Here is a 23,957-nt window from a genome sequence, read left to right as displayed (position 1 = left end):
CCCAACCTTGCACCATACTCAACAGCTCCTCCAGGAAACGCAGGTGGTGGAGAGTGCTGGGCTGCAGCTGGCTGATGTTGTTCATGCTCAGATCTCTGGAGGGGAAGACAGACAGAAATCTCTGGGTCAGCCACATAGGAGTTTGCACAGGATAAGCCCCAATGACCGCTTGTGTCCCCTCTCTGTTAGTGACAGAGATGAGAGGCACCTGCAAAGAACATTTCAGCATCTTAGCACTGCCCAGGCTCTGCCTGCAAAGGGATGGAGAGCAGCAACCAGAGATAGAATCATAGAATCATAGAATCGACTGGGTTGGAAGGGACCTCAGAGATCATCAAGTCCAACCCTTGATCCACTCCCCCCGTGGTCCCAGCCCATGGCACTCAGTGCCACATCCAGTCTCTTTTTAAATATCTCCAGGGATGGAGAATCCACTACTTCCCGGGGCAGCCCATTCCAAACCCTGATCACCCTCTCGGTAAAGAAGTTCTTTCTAATATCCAACCTAAACCTCCCCTGGCACAACTTGAGACTGTGTCCTCTTGTCTTGCTGAGAGTTGCCTGGGAAAAGAGACCAACCCCCACTTGGCTCCAACCTCCTTTCAGGTAGTTGTAGAGAGTGATGAGGTCTCCTCGGAGCCTCCTCTTTTCCAGGCTGAACAGCCCCAGCTCCCTCAGCCTCTATTCATAGAATATGTGCTTAAGTCCCTTCACCAGCTTAGTTGCCCTCCTTTGGACCTGCTCTAGGACACTGGATAGACACTTGCTTCTTCAGGATGGGCTGCCAGAGTTCTACAGGTTCTAGAACAAGTTGGGACATTTCCCAACACACAGACAGCACTTGTGTTTCACAGTTTTTGGAGAGTGAACAGGAAGCCAGTGATGCTGGGTTAGGACAGTATGGCCTTGAGCCAAAAACTATCTTTCTGTGACCACCAGTCATGCCAGTCACCACGGGGAGCTTTTCCAGCTGGGATGTTGATCCTGGAGCAGAGAAGGCTGAGGGGAGACCTTGTGGCTCTCTGCAACCCCCCTGAGAGGAGGTTGGAGCCAGGGGGGGTCGGGCTCTGCTCCCAGGGAACAAGGGATGGGACAAGAGGAACTTTTGGCACAACTCAAGTTGTGCCAGGGAAGGTTTAGGCTGGAGCTGGGGAAGAATTTCTCCCTGGAAAGGGTTGTCAGGGCCTGGCCCAGGCTGCCAGGGCAGGGCTGGAGTCCCCATCATCCCTGGAGGGGTTTCAGAGCCCTGGAGATGTGGGGATGAGGGACATGGGGCACTGATGGCCTGGGCAGTCCTGAGTTGATGTTGGACTGGATGATCTTGGAGGTGGTTTGTTTTTGGTTTTGTTTTTGTTTTTGTTTTTTGTTTTGTTTTTTTTTTTTTTAAATTAAAGAATTAAATTCCTTTGTATTCTTCACTCAGAAAAATTCCTGAGGGCTGTTAGTTGTAGGCTTAAAGATTTTGAGGCTGTGGGCTTCTTCATTTTGCAACATTTTCCACAAAAATCCCTACCCACTTTCTGACCAGGTCTGTTGGGCATTGGTGAAGGAAGGTGACACCTGGCAGGGTCTTTGTTCTGCCTTTCTCTGGAGATGTCTTGTGGCAAAACTGTGCAGTTTTCATGGACTCTATTTGAAGATACTCCTGGAAAAGTTTGTTTTTCTCTTTATAAATTTCTCCTCTCCCAAAGAAAAGGAACCATCCCCCAAAGATCAATTGAGAATTCAAAATTCTGTTTTCAGAATCAATGAAAAAATAAATGTATTATTGGGTATTGTTCTGTGTGCAAGGAAGCATTCTATATTTGGATGATCCCAGGATACAATAGAAGGGTTAAATATTATCTTGTGCTGTTCTATTTTTATTTTTAAATCCCTAAAGGCAGTTGCTACTGAACACCCATTAAAATATCTTTTTTTTCCTACATCAAAGTGTCTCCTGTTTGTGTTGCAATGAATCAGTCTGATGCTTTGACATGTTGTGAAACAATGTAAAAATAACGAAAAATAACATAAAATGAAAGGCTCTGAACAAATCTCAGATATGAAAACATCCAGATATCCTTCAAACTCCAAGGCAATATTCCCTAAGTAGCCTTCTGCTGACAGAGCAGGAACACTCCTAGCTCACTGCAGGAGACACTTTTCAAACCTCAGTGAGCTGCATTTTGGGTTCCCGGCCCTTTCCTAGGCATGGAGGGGACAGTCACTTGTCCCCCACCTCTGGGCATGAGATGGTCCCATTGATCCATATACTGAAGAGAGACAAAATACACTGGTTTCTGAAGAAATCTTCCAAAGGCAAGGGACAGTTACCCATCTTCCTACCACTCCATCTTGCACAATTTTTCTCTACGTGCCCCACTGCCCTCTCTCTCACCTTCTTGGAGCCCTTGGCCATGGAGAAGCCAGAGGGAAGGGGCTCTCTCAGAGCATCTCTTGGGGCAGTGAATCAAAATCCAGCCCTCATTTCCAAGGCTGTTTCATGGGAAACACTTTGGGTCATTTTATTTCAACTCACTGATGGTTTGGGTGCTCTGCGTGTTTGCAGCAGAGAGCTGCAAGCTCTGCACACTTTACAAAGAAGTGGGGGCCCATAGTGCAAAACCCTGGTGGTGATCTCTGAGCTAATGAGCAGTCAGACAAATGAGGTAGCAGGGGCTCAGCTTTCCTGTTAAGTCTCTGGCAGGACATCCCCCAGGAACCCACAGCTCCTCTCTAGCAGGGGACAATCACACCAGGGTTGGTGTGGGGGAGTTCCTGGACTTGCTATGGTATGGGAGAGCATGGAGGGGATGGGGCAAGGACAGATGGTGTGAAGGAACCAGGAGTTCCTCCAAGAGCTTTAAAAATGAACTTCCTGAGCACAGCCTTGGACCCAGGGATTTTGCTGGCCACAAAAGGACGAGATGTTTCTCCCACAGGCTGTCCATGCTTGTGTGAAAGATGAGGCATAGGATTCTTGCCTGAAGTGTTGGAGGAGTAAATATTTTGACTTATTAGTCATGTAAAGATGTTGTTGACTTGTTGCTGTGTTTTCCCAAGCTCGTGCTTTTCCATTTAGTAAGGTTTCATTGTGCTGTGTACATCCTCATGCTCGCAAGAGAAACACTTCCTCTCAGAGTAATCAGAGAAATTATTTATCTCTTCAGGTGTTTGGGGGTGGTTACTTCAGCCAGATGCATTTAAAAGGAACCCAGCGGTATTTACATCTTGTTGGTTTTGTTTTGGTTTTCTAACACTATAAAATCATAGAATCCCAGGACTGGTTTGGGTTGGAAAGGACATTAAAGATCAGGCTTGTTCCAAACACCCTGCCATGCCCAGGACACCTCCCACTAGACCAGGTTGCTCAAAGCCCCAAACATCTGGCAGAGGAATTAGGGATTCACAGAATAAATGGATTAGAGACTCCCTCTGACCTTTCTCAGCTCTGTCAGACTTTGACTTTCTGAACCAGCTCTCTCCCCTGACTTGCATCCAGGGGAATAGAACAAGTGCTGGATCACTCATACCTAAGCATGACTATTGTCATTGGCACTCGGAAATGCCACCACAAAGATGGGGACTGTACCCACAGTAGGCATTATAGAAAAGCACAAAGAAAAGAATTTAGATCCCAAAGCCTGGTAAACTCTGCAAGTAATTAGAAAGGAAAGAGAGGAAATGGGGGTACTGCAGCTTCACCCAGGCTGGCAGTGTAGGTACCAGCAGAGGAATCCAATTCTTGCCGTTGAGGTCCATCGGCACCCTGCATGTTCTGCACTGTACAAGCACCTGCCCTTCCCTGTCCCACAGCTCCATCTTCCTCTTTTCCATGGGTGGGGCTGTGATGGCATCTTAGGATGTCTGTGGCCTGTGGACCATCTGATGTGATGTCTTTTCAAAGCCATCACATAAAAGCAGGAAACCTTTGGCTGTGAAATAATTTTTTGGCATGGCTGTGATCTGAAATATGCTAGTGAAGTGAAGGAATCTCCTACCTGGAGAACTGAAACTCTGCTCTGGTATAACCCCCATTTACCTATGGAGATTCCTTCTTTTAAGGCTTCTTGCATCGGTGTTGAAATTACCTGTGCTTTCAAATGGCACTGCACCAAAGCCATCCTGGCTATAATTAGTGTGATTTAACAGCACAAGCCCCCCCCCCTTCCCCAACTAATTCTAAACATTTAATCATAAGCATTTCTAACTTGTACCTGCAGGAAAAACTGAGACACAGGGTCATGGAAACTGAGCTCATGTGATTCAGCCTCAGACCTTACAACTCCTCTGGCCCTCAAGGGGTTCCTTAAATTGTTTGCTTTGATGTCGCCTTCTTTCATATGAACAACCTTTGATTATTCCACTGATAGCTGATCTTCCTGACCAAAAAATGATGTGACACACAGCATGCTCTGGGTGCCCTGTAGGACTGTCCTGCTGTGCTCTCTACCAGGGCTATGGGATGGTTACCATGTTGTCCGAGTTCAGGGGTGACCTGAGATCTAAAGATGAAAGGGATTTGTCTTTGGTACACACTGCTGAGGCAGGGGGGATGCAGGCTTTGGTGCTGATGCTCTGAAACATGGAGCCATGGCTGGGCAGGGCACTGAAGACATGGAGCCATGGCTGGGCAGGCAACAGAGCAGCAGAGCCCAGCACTGCCCAGGGGACTCTGGGCAGCTCTGGTGAAGGCACTCGTGGGGACCTTGTAGAAGTGTGGGCTCTTTGGTCAAAAGGGAAATTTTTTTTATGCTACAATATGTGGGTCTGCATGAAGGGCACTCTGTGATATTTCCCCAAGACAGGCTTAAAAAATTGCCCAAGACATACCTCTTCGGACAGTGGGGTTGAGGATGTCTCACACAAATTCATCATTTCTCAAAGCTTCTCACAAAACCTCTCTTGTCACGCCCAGAGCGCCTGATTTGCAGTTTCCCCAGAGATGGACTCTACAGACAATGAACACCAGCAGAAGTCAGCAGATGTTAAAGCAGAGCAGGGTGAAGCCACACTGGGGTGACACAAGGAGGTTGTGGCTGCTCCATTGGAGGGTTGGAAGGTGAATTTCTCCACTGATTATGGTCTTGGCTGAAGCCAAGCCCCTAGCCAGAACCAGGTGCAGCTGGCTCCAATCTGCAAAAGTGCCCAAGTGGCAGTGAGTGGGTGCTAGGAGCCATCACAGGGGTAAGAGATTTCCTACAGAAAAGAGCAATTCCTGGCTATGGCTGGGAGAAGACATTCCCCAGCCCTCACTCTCCCCTCACTCCAAAGGGTCAGAAGGTTCTGGTCAACAGCTCCTGTCCACTGAGGTGCCCTCCATGTCACTCAGCATGACAAGATGCCTGTGCCATGAGAGCAGGGGGATGGAGCTGCCTTCAAGCAACATCTAGAAGGCTCCTGCCAAATCAGACCATGGTTCCAGGGGCGACCTTCAGGGTGTCAGAGTTGGGGCACTCTATGGACTCCTGGCGGTCTGTCATACCTTCGGTGAGGTCCCATGGATGTGGTGACAGCTTGGGGGTTAAGACAGACATTTGCCCAAGCCTCCGGCCAGGATTTGGAGCATTTAGGGAAATGGATATTGTGCTTCTCTTTTGTAAGGGACATGAGGTCACCTCAAAAGAGCAAATCTGACTTCTGTCCTCAGGTTTGGAGCCTGCAGGAAGCTACTAAGAATTCCAAGTGGTGACCATCTTCTCAAGCCCCAAATTCCTACACTGTGTGCAGCAAAAAAGTCTTTGCAGTTTTTAAGATGTTCAGGATGTCCACAGGTTCTCTTTCCAGTGTGACTGAACCTAGTCCCATTCCAACCACTGCAGTTGGTGCTGCACACATGGACTGTGAAAATGACTTTTTTACACTCATGCACTTGAGCAGGAATTTTTATGATTGTGAGGAGAAGGTAATGGCCTGGTGTCCTCTTGATTAATTCATTGCACAATTACAACATCAAGGCCTCCCAGTCCAGCAGTCTGATTTCTGGAGGAGATGTACACACCAGAAAAAAATTTCCATCCCTATTCCGGAAAGGCCCAACACCAGACCAGTTTTTGCAAGGAGTTAAACAAAATATGGCTCTCTGAAGTCACTAGGAGATGAGCCATGTCTCTACTTATCTTGTGGCAACTCTTATTAGCACCCAGTGTAACATGCACAACTATACCACCTTTAGGAAAGAAGCCCAAAGGCAATAAATGATGGGTTTAGAAATTCTTCAGATTATACTAGAGTGATTCATAGAGGTTCTCATTATCTCTTTTCCTCTTTATCTGGAAATCTCTGGGGTCACCATAAAAAGCCTGAACCGCTCGAGGTAAAATCGGGGCTGATGATAGAATGGTACTTGGAGCCATAGAGCCAGCTGAAATTCTTCTTAAAAGCCTGCAGGTTGAAAACTAGGCTAAAGATAGTCTGCATAAAGAAAAGGAGAAGGGAAGATAAAGAGATCAAAGCAGCAAGAAGCTCATTTGCATTACACCATATCGGAGGCACCAGCTCTGCTTCAATCCCATATCACGGCAATAGACAAGAGCAGAATGTGTTTCTACTCCCACCTCTCCATGCCTGAAAATAGATCTTAGCTCATCCCTCATGTGAAGGCCCTACCCAAGATCTCCACAGTGTTTCAATAATAAAGACTCAGACAAGGCCAGTTTGCCTTTCAGAAAACATCTGCCAGGTCAGGGCTGTCCCTGCACATCACCCCAGGGCCCAGAGGGTTTGCCAGGGGCAGGTCTGTCCTTCTAAAGCAAAGGGAAAGGGAAATTGTGGGATGCACCAACGACAGGGGAAAGGGCAGATAGAGGGATAGTATAGAGCCACGTGGAGAAGGCACAGCTGAGAAGCACAAGGAGCTGGCTTCAGAAGTCACCAGGCCATGGGGAAGAGATGAAACTTGGATCAGAAAATGAGGGCAACTTTTCTAAAAAGGCAAAATGTCAATCTTCCTGCCTGTGCTCCATCTCCTGGATGCAACAGGTCTACTTGCCAGAGGAAAGTCTGCAGGCAGTCATAGAATCAGAGGATGCTGGGGTTGGAAGGGACCTGGAAAAATCATTGAGTTTAAACCCCCCTGTCAGGCCAGGAAATCTTGCATTGCTCTTCCCCTTCCAGGCCCACTCACCTATAAACTTTGCTGAATCTGTAAGACAGCAAAAACATGCATGAAGTGACTCTGCATATTGATACAAATCACCTTAGGATAACAGAGGGCGTCAGCAAAACAAAAACATAACACAAATCCAAGAACAAATAAATCCCGTTGCCTCAGGAAAAAACTGATCTGCTCTATTAACATCAACCTTCACCATAAACAGGGGAATCACTTGTGACAAGGCAGGGAGAAGCTGTCTTGTCCTGCTGGATACAGCTCTTACAAACATGATGGCAACTGGCATGGTTTAGCACTTGGACCCAGGCTAATGGTTGGACTCCATCTTAAAGCAATTCCATGATTCTGGATGTGTCCTGGTATTCCCAGTGCTCATTGCTTTCACTGGAGTAGGAGTCCCATCCAGCAACCCAGGGGTAGCCTACAGAGCCCCCCCCCAGCACCTCTGCTTGCAGCTCCTAGACAGAAGCTCTGGGGCAGCACCCAGCTCTGAGCTGGGTGTTGGGCAAGGGTCATATTTTCCATTTCTGACACCATTCTACAAATTCAGGTTTTGTTGATTCTCATGAAGCAGAAGTCTGGAAAGAATTGCTTTGCATTGATTACAATTTTTTTTTTTCCACCCTCTAGTTTTGCCAGTAAAAAAATCAGGCCAGGAAGGACGTTCAAACCAAACTGGCAAATGTTCCTGTCATCCTTTTTTTGGGTAATCCACACTTTTGTTTAGTTTTCTAACCAGCTCAGTTACACCATGACCTAGCTGTGTTTAAGGACATCACCTCAGATAACTGAAAAACTCAGCAACCCAGAGACATGGAGAGACAACAAGAGCAGGATGTGCAGCTGCTGAGGCAACGGGATTTATTTGTTCTTGGATTTGTGTTATGTTTTTGTTTTGCTGACGCCCTCTGTTATCCTAAGGTGATTTGGATGTGCAGTGGACCCATACTGGCTGAAAACAACCATTTACTAAAGATGTAGCAGCTGCCTGAAGCAGTCAAGACTCTCAGCAACATGGAAACCTTAACTTATTGTGGATCCTGACAAGATGACCTTTCCCAGCAGAACAGATGATGATGCCACTTGGGTGAGATGGGACACGTCCTGTCCAGGAGCCAGGATGAAAAGTGCCCAGAGGGAAAGGAGCTGTGGGTGCTGGTTAACAGTGGATGAAGGGGATCCTGTGTGTGCCCTGGTGGCCAAGAAGGCCACCAATGCCCTGGCTTGTGTCAGCAGCAGTGTGGGCAGCAGAAGCAGGGCAAGGATCATCCCCCTGAGGTCAGCACCGCTGAGGCTGCACCTTGAACCCTGAGGTCACTTTTGGGACCTCCACTCCCCAGGAAGGACATTGAGGGTCTGGAGTGTGTCCAGAGAAGGGCAATGGAGCTGGGGAAGGGTCTGGAGCTCAACTCTGCCCAGGAGCAGCTGAGGGCCCTGGTGGCATTGATCCTGGAGCAGAGGAGGCTGAGGGGAGACCTTGTGGCTCTCTGCAACCCCCTGAGAGGAGGTTGGAGCCAGGGGGGGTCGGGCTCTGCTCCCAGGGAACAAGGGATGGGACAAGAGGAACTTTTGGCACAACTCAAGTTGTGCCAGGGAAGGTTTAGGCTGGAGCTGGGGAAGAATTTCTCCCTGGAAAGGGTTGTCAGGGCCTGGCCCAGGGCTGCCCAGGGCAGGGCTGGAGTCCCCATCATCCCTGGAGGGGTTTCAGAGCCCTGGGGATGTTGGGATGAGGGACATGGGTTTGGGGTGGCCTGGACAGGGATGAGGGAAGGGTTGGACTGGATGGTCTGAAAGGTCTTTTCCAACCAAAACCATCCTAGGATTTGATGACTCTATGAAGTGTCAGCAGAGCCAGTCCAGCAGTTCCTAGTCTGGATCTGCTACACCCACATCAAGAAGGGATTGCATAAACCTCAGGCGGGCAGTTGCAAGCTTTAAAGTGCTTCTTCCAGCTGAAAATGGATCCCTTCTCACCCCCACACACCTCTGAAGTCTTCACCTTATGCATTGACTTTCCCCTGGTGTAACCCATGTGTTTCTGTGACCTGGCACGTGATGGTGCCTGTCCAGGTTCTAATGCACTGTCCAAGGCATCATGGAGACATTTTTATTCTACGGAGAATGTTTTTATATTATGTTGGAATGCATGAAAAAGGGTTGGGACATTCTTATGCACTGAATAGGGGGTGTGTGTGTGTGCACATCACCAGCCAGACTTGGTTGAGAAATTTGGCAGAAATGTCTCAGAAGGTGATGCAAGGCTGCACCCAAAGGGAGCAAACAGTCAGAGCCCAAAGGTCCATGTCCTGGCTGGGGTCTGGGAGTGGAGCTGGTGCTCGGAAGGCAAATCTTTTCCTCTGGAAAGCACAACACACTCTCCCTACTTCTCTTTGCAGACAGAGCCTGACAATGGAGGCAGAAGCAAAGAAATGTTCAAAATCCTCCAGCCAATTACCTAATGGCAGCAAATCTTCCACCTCTGTTTCCCAGGCCTTGGTCTATTGTCTGGGGAGCCTCTCTGTCTGCCCAGGCACAAAAGGGAGAACAATGAGTGGGCTTGAGTAACATCTGAGGCATGAAAAGACAGAAGAATAAACCAGGGAAATGGCCAAGGAGAGCTGGCTGGGGAGGAGATCTCCAAGAGACTGTTCTGATAGTGGGTGCCCATCACCTTTCCTGCTCAGTGCTGTGGGAGGACTGGGGATCCCTGTGTGGAGCTTTTCAGGGAGGGAGTGCAGCTGGCCTGGAAGCAAACTGCAGCCTACAATGTTGTCCAAATCCTTCTTCTCTAATCTGCACTATTGAGGCCACATATGGAATATTGTGTCCAGTTCTGGGCCACTCAGTTCCAGAAGGATGGGGAACTGCTGGAGAGAGTCCAGGGCAGAGTGACCAAGATGATTGAGGGAGTGGAACACCTCCTGGTAAGGAAAGGCTGAAGGACCTGGGGCTCTTCAGTTTGAAGAAGAGGAGAATGAGGGGTGAGCTCATCAATGTTTTTAAATATGTAAGGGGTAATTGCCAAGAGGATGGAGTCAAGCTTTTCCCAGGGGTGACCAACAACAGGACAAGGGGTAATGGTTACAAACTGGCAGTTTATAACCATATATATAACTGCCATATAATATGCCAGTTCCATATAAATATTAGGAAGAATTTTTTCACTGTGAGGGTGACAGAGACCTGGCCCAGGCTGCCCAGGGAGGTTCTGGAGTCTCCTTCTCTGGAGACATTCAAAGCCCACCCAGATGTGTCCCTGTGTGATGTCCTGCACGTGACCCTTCTCTGGCAGGGGGGTTGGACCAGGTGATCTTTTGAGGTCCCTTCCTTTCTATGATTCTATGGTCACAGGGAAACATTGATCAGGGTTTAGAGATGATGCATGTGGAGCAAAATGTCTGGGTCCTACCACATGGAATGTGTGCCCACAGCTACTGTGGTCTGTAGTGCACAAGCTGGTGAGTTGGGGAGGGAGCTTTGAATGACCATGCTGAGTCCATCTGTGCCACTTTCTCTCCATAGGACACTCAAATGATCTCTTCACTGGTCCCTTGAGAGCCCCAGAAAACAAGGAAACTGAACTTCACCTCTTGCAAAGACCTGGGGGTTTACTTTGCAGAGTGCACTCAGGGAGTGACAACACAAGGCCTGGCAAATCAGCGTCAGGTTTTCCAGTTATTTGTGGAGTCAAAGGCTACAAAAAAAATTATATTACAATTCTGTGTTTCCACAGAGTCTATTGGAATACATTATTCATATGCAGTTAAATAGATGGAATAGCTGGAAATCAGTTCAGACAAAACATTGCCTTTAGCTGAGAACAAATGCTCCTGGTTTTCAACTTTTGAGAACAGCCTGGAGTATTTTCTTCTGGGATTTTTTTTCTTGTTCCCTACAGTTTGTTCATCTCTGCCTACACAGACCACCAGCCAGGAATCAGAAAGGACTTGGTGAAAGACTGATAAAGGCTGCCTGAAATATTCCCAATATATTTTGCAGAACAAAAGCAAAGTTTGATAGACAATATATTTTTTTTCCTTAAATTTCCGTTTTCCACATGAAAACCAAATTTCCAGCATGAATGTCTTTATCACACCAGAGTCACCCTGGGACTCCCACTGGGAAAAGTGTTAGCAGGATTATCTGAGCTAAATGTCCAAGCAGGTGCCTCCCATCTGGCATTTCCCTGTCCCTGGGAAGTCAAATAAAGTTTTGTTTGCCCCAGCCAGTTTGCTTTGACTGAGGATTGGAAGAGGCCATTCAATTCATCACCATACAGCTTTCCCAGTGCAAACTTAAGATTTTCTGGCACACATCACTATGTTCTGAAGGAAATGTTCAATTTGAGGACAAAAACCATTTTTCTATTAAAAAAAACACAACCCTGAACCAGAATCTTATGCCTCCCACTGAGCAGCTCCTTGTGCAGAAGCCAGCACGCAACACTTGCCTGGGAAACCCCTGCCAGAAGCTGCAGGTTTTGGAGCCAGAGTTTTGGCACTTTGACTTCCTTGTAGGCATCTCAATCCATTTTCATAAGAATTTCATAAGAAAGCAACAATACCCGTTAGTGCACTGGCTCAGGTTTTGAGCATCCCAGCATGAAATATACTGAGCACTTCAAACTGACCTTGACTAAACTCTTTCAGAGGGACCTGGCTCTCTCTGACCCAGGATGTGAAGAAGTAAGCAGGTGACACGGTCCCTGTAAAGTTACTGATATTTTGGCAATGCAAGGGAAGGGAAGTGTTATCAGCAGTTGACATATCACCTCCTCTGTGTCAGGTTCAGTGGCCATGGTTTTAAAATCATTTCAGCAGCAGTTCCTAACTAGTGAGAGCACATTGCACCCACAACAGGCATAAAACCCTTCCCAAGGTGGAATTTTTCCACAGACACGGTTCATAGCGTGGGAACTGTTCTGGGCAGAGGCAGAAGGAAAAGCCTGGCAAAAGGAGCATTTTCCTAAGCTCCCAAGTCAAATGCACGTGAAACTGGCTGGGGCAGAAAAGCAGGACCTGCTGGAGTAATCAAAAGAAGCAGGGATTCAAGGCAAAGAACTAATTCGTGGGCATCACATCTGTGCTTCCTCTTTCTCTGGATCCTGAGCCTCTGAGACCAGCACCAACAATGAAAGCATTGAAGTTTGGAAATGAGGTAGCCCTGACCTCTGGTTGTCCCTTCAATGGACCTACCATGTAGCTTGACAGATTAGATGTGGTGCAGCTTCCATCCCCTTTTTGAAGACAAAACACTTCTTTTTTATTGCCCTGAGGAAAAAGATGACACTTCCATCAATCTGCCTGCACTCCATCAACTCTTTCTCATCCAGTCACAACATCCATGCAGCCCACTGGTGTGTGTGCACACAAGCAGGAGCTTGTCCCTGGGTTTCTCAAAACCAAATCCTACCTGTTGTGTTTTCCTGGCAAAGTTCTGTCCTCTGGCAGAGGCCCAGGTTTCTGTGACATTGCCCTGGTCCTCAGCCCCCCACAACTTCTCCTCTGAAAAAGCCAACAGAGTCTTCTTTCATTTTCCTTCTCCTAAGCAGTCATTGGTCCATTTCTGAATTTCTTTAAAAGAGTTTGATGGGGCTTATCTTAGGGACTTTCTGGAAACTCAAGAAATAATTTCTCTTGGAGCAGATGACTCCTGATATCTTCAATGAATTCCTCGTCACTGGATCGTCCTCTTCTCAGACCCTGCTCTTTTTATCTCCTACATCATCTCCTCTCTACCACTTTATCTACTAATTCTGTTCCTTACTTCTAGCTTCATTCCACCTGATGAGCTTATGGGTCTGTAATTTCCTGGACTGCCCTTGAAGGTTTTTCAAAGGTTGGTGTTACATTTTTCCCCTTACCAGACAGCAGAACTGGTTTAAGAAATGAGTGAAGCAAAATTGTTTGTCGGTCAGAAATCTCCATTTTGGATATCATCAGAAAGTGTGTATCATCTGGTTCTGTCAATTTTTGTAATTTGTCTTATCCTTTTGTTCCCAGATTTGTCAACATTAAAAATGGCTTTCAGGGAAGCACACACAGCTTCTTCTCAGAGAACAACAAATACAATGATTTCAATTTATGGTGAAGTCCTAGTGTTTGCATAGCTCTGCCATCTTTTGTCCTGCCACATTGCCTGCTTCTTCTGAAATAGCTCCCATTATTATTAGTGGCTGCTGTTACATTGCGAAAGGAATTAGCTGTTGAATTTTGTCTGGCTCACTCATCTCCTTTCCCAGTTATGTGAAGGGGGACAAAGCACTGGCTCTCCTTGCAGAACCTTCAAACATTTTGGAATGAGGGGGTAATTTGATTAATTTCTGATTTTCGTGTCCATCAACGTGTCATCAGAACTAGTGTCATCCCAGGCATGATCTCAGGAGGAAAGGTTGCTGGCATTACACCAGCCTTGTCTGAGTTAGAAAACAAGGATTTTTCACTCTAATACAATACTTGGCTCTGTGGGCACAATTGGACACAAAGCTGCTCCCCTCTGCCCTCCCTTTGGGCAGGTGACTGTGCCAGCCCTGAGATCCAGATTTGGTTTCCTTTATCCATTGTCAGAGCCAGCATGAAAACACTTGGAGAACATCTCTGAAAGCCAGCCAGAGGGTTTGTACAGCCCTCAGCTTCACCACAGATACCCTCACATTTTGTTTTTTGTGTGCAACAGGGTGGCTCATTTCCATCAAACATCAGTGTTTGGGAAATCAGGTAAGAGAGTTGTAAGAAGTTCATCACTCTTGATCTAGGAAATTACATTGCAGAGAACTCAGAGACATCTGAAGTTTGGCAAGAGGATCCTCAGAAAATAAAACAAAGATGATCTTTTGGACCAGAGGCAGACACTTTGAGTATTTGGTCATGCCCTTTGGCCTATCTAATGCTGCAATTACCTCTCAAAATTTTTAATTATGTTTTTTTAGAGATTTACTGGATTCCTTTATAATAATACTCTTGGACAACAGCATTATTTTTTTCACAGGGCATGAACCGACCTGAGCAGCTTATAAAATCAGTCCCAGAATATATGAGTTGTCACAAACTCATATACCAAATTAGAGAGGTGAAATTCTGAAAAGTCTTCCATTGAATTCCTGGGCTACGTTGACTCCCCATAGGCAATGGAAATGAATTTAGAGAAATGACAGACTTGGCCACGCCAAAGACAGCTACCAGGCTTCAGTGCTTCCTTAGCTTCATTAGTTTTTATTACCAATTAATTAAAGACTTCACAAAATGATCTCCTCATTCCCAGATTTATTAAAGGGGGGGATGTTTGAGTCTCACCACCTCAGTATAGATGCCTGCAATGCCCATGTCTGCATCTCTGCTAGACTTTGGATTCCCTTTATAGTTCCACTCAGAGTGGTTTTCAGTGTATGATTCATGCAGCCTTTTTTAGGTATGCATTGTAGGTGGAGATAAATCACACCCCAGTTGCTGAGGAAATACTTGATAGTTTTAAACAAGTTTTTATAATTGTCCCATTCATAACACATCCAGACCCTTCCCAGCAGCTCATTGTTGAAGCAGATGTTTCTCATTCTGCTGGAGGAATAGTGGCAGCTCAGTCAAAGATCTTGGAACCTCAGCTTCCTCCATGCAAGAGCTATTTTTAGTAGCAGACAGTGGTTGAATTCAAGAGAATCAGCTGCTGGTGATGAGCTACCTGCAGCAGAGCCACTCTTGCCCATCCTGGATGGAAACACTGAGGAGGTTACAGCATCCTGGCTGCAAGATTCAGCCACCATTAACCCACTGTATTTTCTGATTGTTCTCTTTCATTTCACCATCTTGCATTTTATCCTTTTGGGAAGATGGGGAAATCAGGTTTTGTATTTACAGCACAAGCAAGTCCTGGGATCTGTCAACATAATCTGCTTAGGTTCCTCAGGCACCCTAAAGATGATTTTGCCTGCTCATAGCTCATAGCCCACAACAAAATCAAAGTACCCAAACAACACAGATTCCATGGAACGGCTTGGGTGGGAAGGGACCTTCAAGGTCCTAGACCAGGTTGCTCCCAGCCCCATCCAACCTGGAGCTTTCAACACTGCCAGGGATGGGGCAGCCACAGCTTCTCTGGGCAACCTGGGCCAGGGGCTCAGCACCCTCACAGCCAAGAATTTCTTCTTAATATTAAATCTAAATCTCCTCTCTTTCAGGGTAAAACTTGTCCCAGCCCTCCAGGCCCTTGTCCCAAGTCCCTCCCCATCTTTCCTGGAGCCCCTTCAGGCCCTGGAAGGTGCTCTAAGGTCTCCCCATGACCTTCTCTTCTCCAGGCTGAACCCCAACTCATCCTGACTTCATAGCAGAAGTGCTCTGGGCCCTCAGATCATCTTCTGTGGCCTCCTCTGGACTCTCCCCAACAGCTCCATGTCCTTCTTGTGTCAGGGAACCCAGAGCTGGATGTGCAGCCATAGGATTGCTTACTTTGGCTGGGAGGCAGCTGTGAGCCCATGAGGTGCTGTTTGGCTCAAGGTCTGAGCAAGCCACATTTCTGACACAGTAGGTCATCCAGGGATTAAAAGCTTCTCACCATATTCTTTTTGGCTGGCCTGTGATGCCTGGGGACATCCGGGAAAGTATTATATATGCTGAATTCTGCAAAATATCAAGGTTGTAGAACTAGTGATGCCCCCGCATCTTTAATTGCACAAGCTCTTTCTTTAGCTTCCATTTTTGGTGTAAGTTTACATTTCCTACCTTCAGGGAATCAGAACAGCTTTTTTTTTTTTTTCTTTGCTTTTTTTTTTCCCTCTTACTAATGACCTTAGTTAAAACAACGCTCCCTCTACCCTTCACCTACCCTCCTGCCATAAACCAAGCAACTCAGCTTTTCTTGACTTGTAGACTTTAGACTTGTTGACTACTGTGATTTCTGACTGAAAGCCTCAGATTTTATCCATGTTTTGGAAAGAACTTCTTATCCTGTTGGAAACAAAAGAGTTATTCATTGTTGCCTCTTCACTTTAAGGTAATGGGTAAGTAGAGAAAATAAACTAAACTCATAGATGATGGTTAGGCTTCTCCTGTCTGAATGACTGGGTATATTTTATCCTGGTTGCACAATTTCCATAACATTCTTCTTTAATTTATCCGTACAGCTGTCTGGACAGACATGTTGAGGTCTATCAATGATTTCACTCTCAGTTGCAGTAAATTACAAAGAACCAGACTGCGCTGGGATTACCGTCCCTTCTGGAAAAATCAAAGGAAGTCTTTAAAGCCCAGCCAGATTTTCATTGTTGGGAGTCTCCAACTCCATCAAAAGGAGAGACAGTCTAGACAAAACACCTACAAACTTCACTCCCATCTAAAAATGTAACTGTTGATTTTGTGGGGAGCCTTTCACAATTTCTGCTCAGATCACCACAATAAACTACATCCTTGATGCTTTGAGTTATTTCACTGTCTCATGAATCCACATGAAGAGACGTTTGATAAAATATTCCTCTTCCTCTAATCTAGGTTGTTGACCCTCCTGGTGTCAAATCCAAGAAATTCTGGATTCCAAGGAAACTCACAAACAGCATTTCTTTGGTTTGGGAGCTACCCACGTTAGGTAACTCCTGGAGAGCCACTGAAAATCTCATGGAAATCCTTCATCCAGCAGAGATCAAGAAATCTAGGCCATGACATCATAGATGGGGATGAGGCAGGGAATGAGATGGAAATGTTGAAGCAGATCCACCCAGTCTGGAGGCTCCCAGTGTCCTGAAGCCCCTGTGGTACAGCTCTGCATCCCTGACATCCCTGACCTGGGACACCCCCCACATCCGTGTTTCCAGGGCTCCCACTGCCCTTACTGTGGAGCATGCCAGGCAGGCAGGTCCCAGCTCTGTAGGATGGGTGCAGAGTGGAATGAGAGAAGAAATTGGTGTGAGGATGCTGAGCCCCTGGTTGCCCAGGTTGCCCCCAGAAGCTGTGGCTGCCCCATCCCTGGCAGTGTTGAAGGTTGGATGGGGCACCCTGGGCTGGGGGAGGTGTCCCTGACCATGGCAGGGGGTTGGGACTGGATGAGTTTTAAGGTCCCTTCCCACCCAAACCATTCTGTGCATTCTGTTTCCACTGGATTGCACATTGTTAATAGGTGACCTGGCTCTGTCCTGGGCATGGTGCCCTCCAGGAAGAGGAACCAAAGCTGTTCAAGGGACACAGCCCTCTGCCCTGGCCAGGTGGTTGATCCACCTTCCCTACAGTAAATTCTTCTCCAGACCAGCAGGACTGTGGCATTCACGAGCTAATCCAGGTCTGCCCCTCTCTGTCTGCAAGTGCTGACACTGGCATAGCACCTGTGTCCATCCCACTGCATCCACAATGGTGCCACTCTGGGAACTTATTCCCAGAGGGATGGAAGAGAGACAATTGAGGAGACTCACAGATAGCACTGAGTTACTAAAAGTTTTGGAGGAAAACAGAAGCTTTTGAGAGGAGAAATCAGTTTGACTGCTCACACTTGGTGGAAGCTTGCAAGCTCAGGTTTTGACATCCCATGCTGTGCTGTGACCCTCCAGCAGAGTTTTTTTAATTCCCTTTTTTTGACAAATGTGATCCAGTGCAAATCCACTTGGCTGCAGTACCTGGAAGTTGGTGGATGTGGAGGATTAGAAAGCAGGTAAATGCCAGAGTTGGAGAACAGCACCTGGGATTAGTAAATCACCACAGACAATGCTGGTGAGATGGGTTCATTCGTTCAGATCAGTCCCCACATTCTTGTAAAACGCAGCAGAGCCAGAGGAATGCAGAGAACACACAGGTTGGTAATAATTAATTGTTTCATTGTGACACTTAATGGAAAGGCTCATTAATTTCCAGGTGTTTTCAAACAGGGGGGGGGGTTATCCTGGTGATGGTCAGGTGCCATGGGCAGGTCCCACGGTCCCTGGTGCTCTCACAGACTGGGAAATCCAGAGCTTGTTGAAATCTCCCACCTCTGCTGCCACATCCCTGAGGCTCAGTGCTGGCTGTACTCAGATCTTCTCAGTGCTGGTGGCTCCAGCAGCAGACATGGATCCCACCCTGCCCTTCCCTGGTCCTGCTGGAGGGCAAGATGTGGGAGAGGGCTGGGAAGCAGGACCCTGGTCCTAATGGCCTAATCCATATCCTGATCCAGAGAAGGGACTGGGACCTCCTTACTGGGACTGTGGCAATGTGTCCTCACATGTATAAAGCCACATACATATGGTCTGGGTCTCCTGACCATCACCCATCCAGTGCATGGGATATTGGCACTGCCAGCAAGGGAGGATCTGCAGGGGTTCTCAGCTGGAGAGAGGCATCAAGGACCCTCCCTGCTGCAAGAGCAGGCTGCTCCTGCTGGTCACTTTTTCCTCCCCATGGCTCCAGGCAGGGAACTGACCCAGATGTGGCTCCACAGAAAGGAGAGAGGATTCCCCACCAGCCACTTCTGTTCCCTGGGATCTGCAGGATGTGGGGACCTTTCCCTGCTGGCTCTGCAAGCTGCTCCAGTGGGAATCCCTGAGTGACAGCCCAGCTCTGGCCCCGTTCAGGTATGGATTGGTGAAGGGGTGACCCCAGCACCACCACAACTGGTGGCCTGTTTTCCTGGAAGAAAGGCAACGAAGTGCATGAGCCATGTCTGGAGATGAGATGCCCCATTGGTGACTCAGGGGCACTCCCTCTGCTCAGGCACCAAAGCAGCATCTGTCCTGCCCAGACAAGTTGCACCAGCATGAGCAAGAGCTCAGAGTCAGCACTATCCCCAGATGACAGCACCTGAGAGCCCCGTGCTGCTGGGATCCACCTGCAGGAAAAAGCCCCTTCCTCAGGGAACTCAGGGTGGGCACCATTTAAGGAATTCATTGTGCACAGGGAAAGCCCCTCCCTGGAATGATGAAAGCCCAGGAAGTGCAGGGAGCATGGCAGGATCCAGATTGAGGAGGATCTCAAGGCCACCCTTCTGGAACCACGGGACAAGGGGAGCTGTGTTCCCACCTCCTGTGTGCAGGGCTGGGAACCCCTGGGAGCAGCTTTCCAAGGGAAGGTGGATGTACCAGGAACTACGCAGCTGGATGAGCTAAAGGAGAGCTCTCTGCTCTTCCCTGGAGCTTGTCTCCCCATGAGCTCCTTCTGCCCTGGCCACTGTGAAGAATTCTGTAGCCACCACCCAGCCCTGACCTCCATGGAGATCCCTTTCCCAAGGGATTGGGATCTGTATTTGAGGAGCATGCTAAGCAGTTGGCTTCCCTGATCTCTGTTCCCTGGGCAGGCAGTGGAAGCACCTGGCATGGCTTTACAGGACCTTTGCCAAAATCTGATTCTTCTCTGGGAAAAGCTTTCTGACAGATATCTTGTGGCTCTCAATGAGACCTGCCAAGTGTGGTCTGATCCTCCATCAGCCCTAGCTATGACAAAGCTGATCTCAGCTGTTCTGAAAACGTTCAGTGTGCTTTTCATTGAGCTTCGGAGCACCTGAAGCTTCTAACAAAGGAATATCAGCCTACTCCAGGGCAAAGACAGGTCTCCTCTTAGGTCTATGTGATGATGTGGCTTGGGTGTATGCAACATAACTGCTGGTGGTCTCTCTCCTGAAGGTTTTCATCTCACAACAAAGCAATGTGGAGTTTGCTGCAGGTCTATGCTCCCAGCCCTGGAGGTTCATGGTTTGTCCAAGACCTGGGCTTGGAACCTGACCAAGAAGAAATTATCAACTTTGAAAAAAGCAGGGTTGTAAGAGGGCAACAAAGCTCCAGTACAGACACAGGACTTCTTCATGTGCTAAAAGGGATTGGAGTCTGTAGCTAGCTCCAGTCATGGGTTAACAAAAAGCTTTCTGGATCCAATGAACGTAGTGGGTCTGGTGCAACTTAAACTCCAGCAGAGAACAAGAGCAGATGGGAGAGCCCAAGGCAGCTTTGAAATCTCCTGATGTCACCAACTCTGACCTCAGACCCAAAACTTCCCAGACGTTCCCTCACACCTGCCAGGCAAAAGACTGTGATAAGAACTACTGATTGGTATCTGGATCTGTAGAAAAATCATGGTGTTGGATGAGCCCTGCCCTGGAAGGCTTGGGCTGTAACCAGTTGTGTGGGACTGTGGGCAAGATCGTGGGACTGGAGTTACAGGGTAGAACTGTTGCCTTCCTGCCTCCAAAAAACACTGAGTAACATGGTCAGGCAGTAGGTCACACATCTGATGAACAACATTACAGAAATAACTGGATACAAGGCAGTAAATTGGGTTGGTTTATCAAGACTGGAGTGATTTATCAAGATTTAGCAGAATCCTGCCCACAACAGCTTCAACGATCTCCACGACGGTCTAGCAGATCAAGACCAACAGTGAGATTAAACAAAGTATGATCCTAATCTGCCTGTGGTTATGAATCCATGCAGTGGCAACAGGAGTTGGAACAGAGCCTTGACCTCCACACCAGCCTCCCAAAACCTGCCAGAGAGGGATGCAAACAGGAGGATGCTGGAGTTGGCCAAATTGATGGAGGTGTGAAGTATTTCTGGCTGGGTTGGAGTTAATTTTCTTCATAGCAGCCCATAGGGTTTATTGTGTGTCTATACCAGTTACAACAATGCAGTCAGTCCTGTTGCTGTGAGGGTCAAATGGAGAACAGCATTTTTATCAGAATTGAAAGTTGCTGGTGTTTTTCAGACATTTTTGGCTGAAAATTATCTCTGCTCAGCCCAACAACTACCAAAAATGAAAGATTATGGCTGAAAGCTTTGAAAAGTGCCTTTTGGACTTCTGGCCTTTTAATGAAGAAGTTTCAGAGACAGCAGCCATGAAATTCTCAGCCAGCAGAAACTGAGGGTCCAGTCCAAGGGATCAACTTGGTTATGGGGATACAGGAGAAGATCCTCCTGATGTGGACAGACTTTTCTCGTGGTACCAGCACTGGGATAAGGGATACAACCCACTCCTTTCTGAACCCTTTCCCAGGGAACTACTGATCCTGCCAGCATCCTCCCTACCATAAACCAGAAAATCTTGGGTCTCTGTGGCTTGTAAGCATTGGAACCATGCCTCCCCAGAGAGTGTGTGATTTATGAAGGAAGAATCTCTGAGCATTTATGACAGCAGAGGAGGAGAACTTCTGCCTGTGTTTGTAGCAGCTTGGCTTCTTGGCTGAAGTCCACAGCCCAAGGTAAGAGATGAACCCCAGCCACATCCCTTGCCAAGCTCCCTGCCTTCGAAGGGCTACAAGTTGCCTGCAGGAATTTGGGCCATGGCCTGGCAGGGGCTGGGAGCTCCTCAGGGGGGGACCGGCTGCAGTTCAGAGATGCCAAGGGTTGGATGGTGGCAGAGGCATATCTGCTAGCCTGAATAGCTGGCAGCTTTTCACAGGCTGCAGCAGTCTCAGTGGTGTCACCAGGAAGCCACAAAACTGTCCCAGCTCTTGCCTGGTCTCATTCTGGGGCGAGTGGTCCCTGTGCACCAAGAAAAGCCTTTCTTTTGTTGTCAAGTGAGTAACCAGAGCCTTCCTGTCTCCAGCACATAGTGCTGCTGGGCTGCCTGGCCCTGGCTCACACTGAGTCCTCCTGAGGTGGTGGTGAAATCCCCACTGGCAAAGATGTTCCACTCACCAGAGGGACTGGGGAAACATGGGCCAGAGCTGGGGAGATGGAGCATCCTGCCAAGGAACCAGACCCAACTCCTAGGAGTTCAGCAATTGATAAAGTGCTGTGGACAGACCCAAGCCACCTCCCCCAATGGGATGCAGCTTTGGTCTGTGCTCCCTGTGGTCCAGGGAGATTTTCTGCTCCTACTCCTGAGTTCACAAGGTACAGGAAGTAACAAGGCAGGGGCTCTACTTGACCACAAGGATAGAAAAATTCCCAGGAAGCCAGCATTCATGGGATGTCTTGGTCATCGGATTTTGGCCACAGGACAAACTGACAAGAAAAGAAGTGGATGAAGAAGGAGGGTGACAGCCAAGAGCATGGGGAAACCTGAGCTCCAGAGCCAAGGAGGGACCTGAGCAGCCAGGGATGCTCAGAGTTCCTCAAACTGTCAAACTGGGGCACGGCAACTGGTGCAGACCCCTCACTAGGCATGTGTCTGTGGTTTACAGGTTTTTGGCACCCATCTTATCAGGGGAATTGTTTTTCTGTCTGGATATTCAAGATGTCTGGGATGATCCCCTGCTCCGGGGGCAGTTTTGGTAGTTCAGGGCTGTTGAAAATCTGCCCATCTTTACTTAGGAAAGAGTTTTCCTTGACAGTGCTCAGCTGCATGGCTGTGCCCCAGTCCCAGTGTCAAAGCTCAACTCCCCAGCCAGCCTCTGCTCTGCTGGTGAGGTCTGGTTTGATGTGAATGCAGCAGCCAGCATGATCTTCTGGACAACTCCTCAAAAAGATTTTTTTCTAAAGCTCTCAATCCAATTCTGGAGTTGAAGTGTCTCTGTGTGGCACCTTCCTCTGCTCCTTCCAAGACCACTAAGAATCTGTGGGCCTTTCCTTGCAGGAATTTTGAATTCCCCCTTTCAGCCTCTGCCAGAAACAGCAGCAGGTGAGCAGGAAGCTCCTTTGCCAAAGTCTCTCGTGGTACCCTGGAGAGCTTTCAGAATGCAGCTATTTGGCTACAAGCATGCACCTATATCCTGAACATCCCACACCTTTATGGGAAGAGTCTGTCCAGGAGAAGATGCCACAGAACTGGCAGGAGAGGCGTGAGGTGACTGAAAATCCTGTGTGTGCACTCTCCTTGTGGGCAGAATTATTCAACCATCCCACTTCCAGCTCAGAGCTGAAATGAAAGCTCTTTCAGACTTGAAACTGCCTGCTGGTTCATGCAGCATTGCAGGAGAATGGAAGCCTGGATGCTTGGAAAGAGTCTCAGGGTGTTTGGTACCATCAGCTCAATCTGCTCAATGGACCAGGTCCAACAGGGAGCTCCTCAGTTCACCCCCAGGGCCACAGCAGATTTTGCCTGTGTCAGGCAGAGCCAAAATTGCTGCTCAGGAAAGGAGAAATCCTCTTTCAAGTTAGGGGTCCAGTCCTAGCAAAACATTCCTTTCCCTTTCCATGTCCCCCTGCTTTTGGTTCAGCTCTTCAGCAAGTCCAGCTGAGTGCAGACCTGGCTCTACCCTCCCATGGGTGACAGCCCCTGAAGCAGGGGAGCCAAAACCTTTTACCAAAATCTTTGAAGTCAGTGGAAAAACTCGAGCTGATTTTGGGGCTTTCACAGCTGATGGATATCAGAGGAGATGAAATCATCCACCCACCTTCCCCAGGAGAGGCAGCTGGAGCTGCATGCTGGGCTTCAACCTGATGTTTTGCAGAGCCTGGGACAGCACCTGGCTTCAGAGCAGTCCCTGGTTCCTGGGAAATGAGGGCAGAAAAGGGCAAGGAAAATCTGCAAGCTGATGGCAGAGGCTGCACAGAGCCACAGCCCCTGTGAACACCAGATGGCTCCAGCACCAGAAGCTGCTTCTGTGATGGCTCCAGCCTGCCTGGAAGAAGTCAGGGTGCCTCAGAAAGAATAACATATCTGATGGAATTATTTTTTTTTTTTTTTACTGCAAAAACTACTCTGGAATAGCTCCTCCTTGAGATACCCTTCTGAGAGTCTGAGGGACTTGTATTTGGGAATAATTCCTGCATACAGGACTGCTCCCAGAAAAGCTGTCAGTGCAGGGCTCTGCTTCCCCCATGTAGACAAGACCTAATTCCAAGCTGAAATTTCCTTAGGACACATCTTGTATTTCAGGATCTTTTGGTGCTACTTTCATCTCCAATCCACATATTGCAGTCCTATAATAATAATAGTAATAATAATAGTAATAATAATAGCAATAATAATAATACCTTTTGTATGTACATAGCACCTTTCATCCAAGGATCTAAGTCACAATTACAGCCCCACACATTCCTGTA

At 47.8% G+C, this 23,957-nt stretch overlaps 1 protein-coding gene across 1 annotated transcript in view; it reads right to left on the bottom strand.

The window, feature by feature from the left end:
* The window catches only part of LGR6 (leucine rich repeat containing G protein-coupled receptor 6), a 107,313-nt gene that overhangs the window by 72,150 nt on the left and 11,206 nt on the right, over positions 1 to 23,957 (bottom strand). Inside the window, exon 2 of the mRNA XM_008499531.2 lies at positions 24 to 95. Coding sequence (XP_008497753.2) covers positions 24 to 95 — 72 coding nt within the window. The remainder of the gene's footprint in view (positions 1 to 23; positions 96 to 23,957) is intronic.

Source organism: Calypte anna, chromosome 26 (genome assembly GCF_003957555.1).
Source record: "Calypte anna isolate BGI_N300 chromosome 26, bCalAnn1_v1.p, whole genome shotgun sequence".
Lineage (NCBI taxonomy): Eukaryota > Metazoa > Chordata > Aves > Apodiformes > Trochilidae > Calypte > Calypte anna.
The sequence above is the reverse complement of the archived record's forward strand: the minus strand, read 5'-3'. Positions and strand labels throughout refer to the sequence as shown.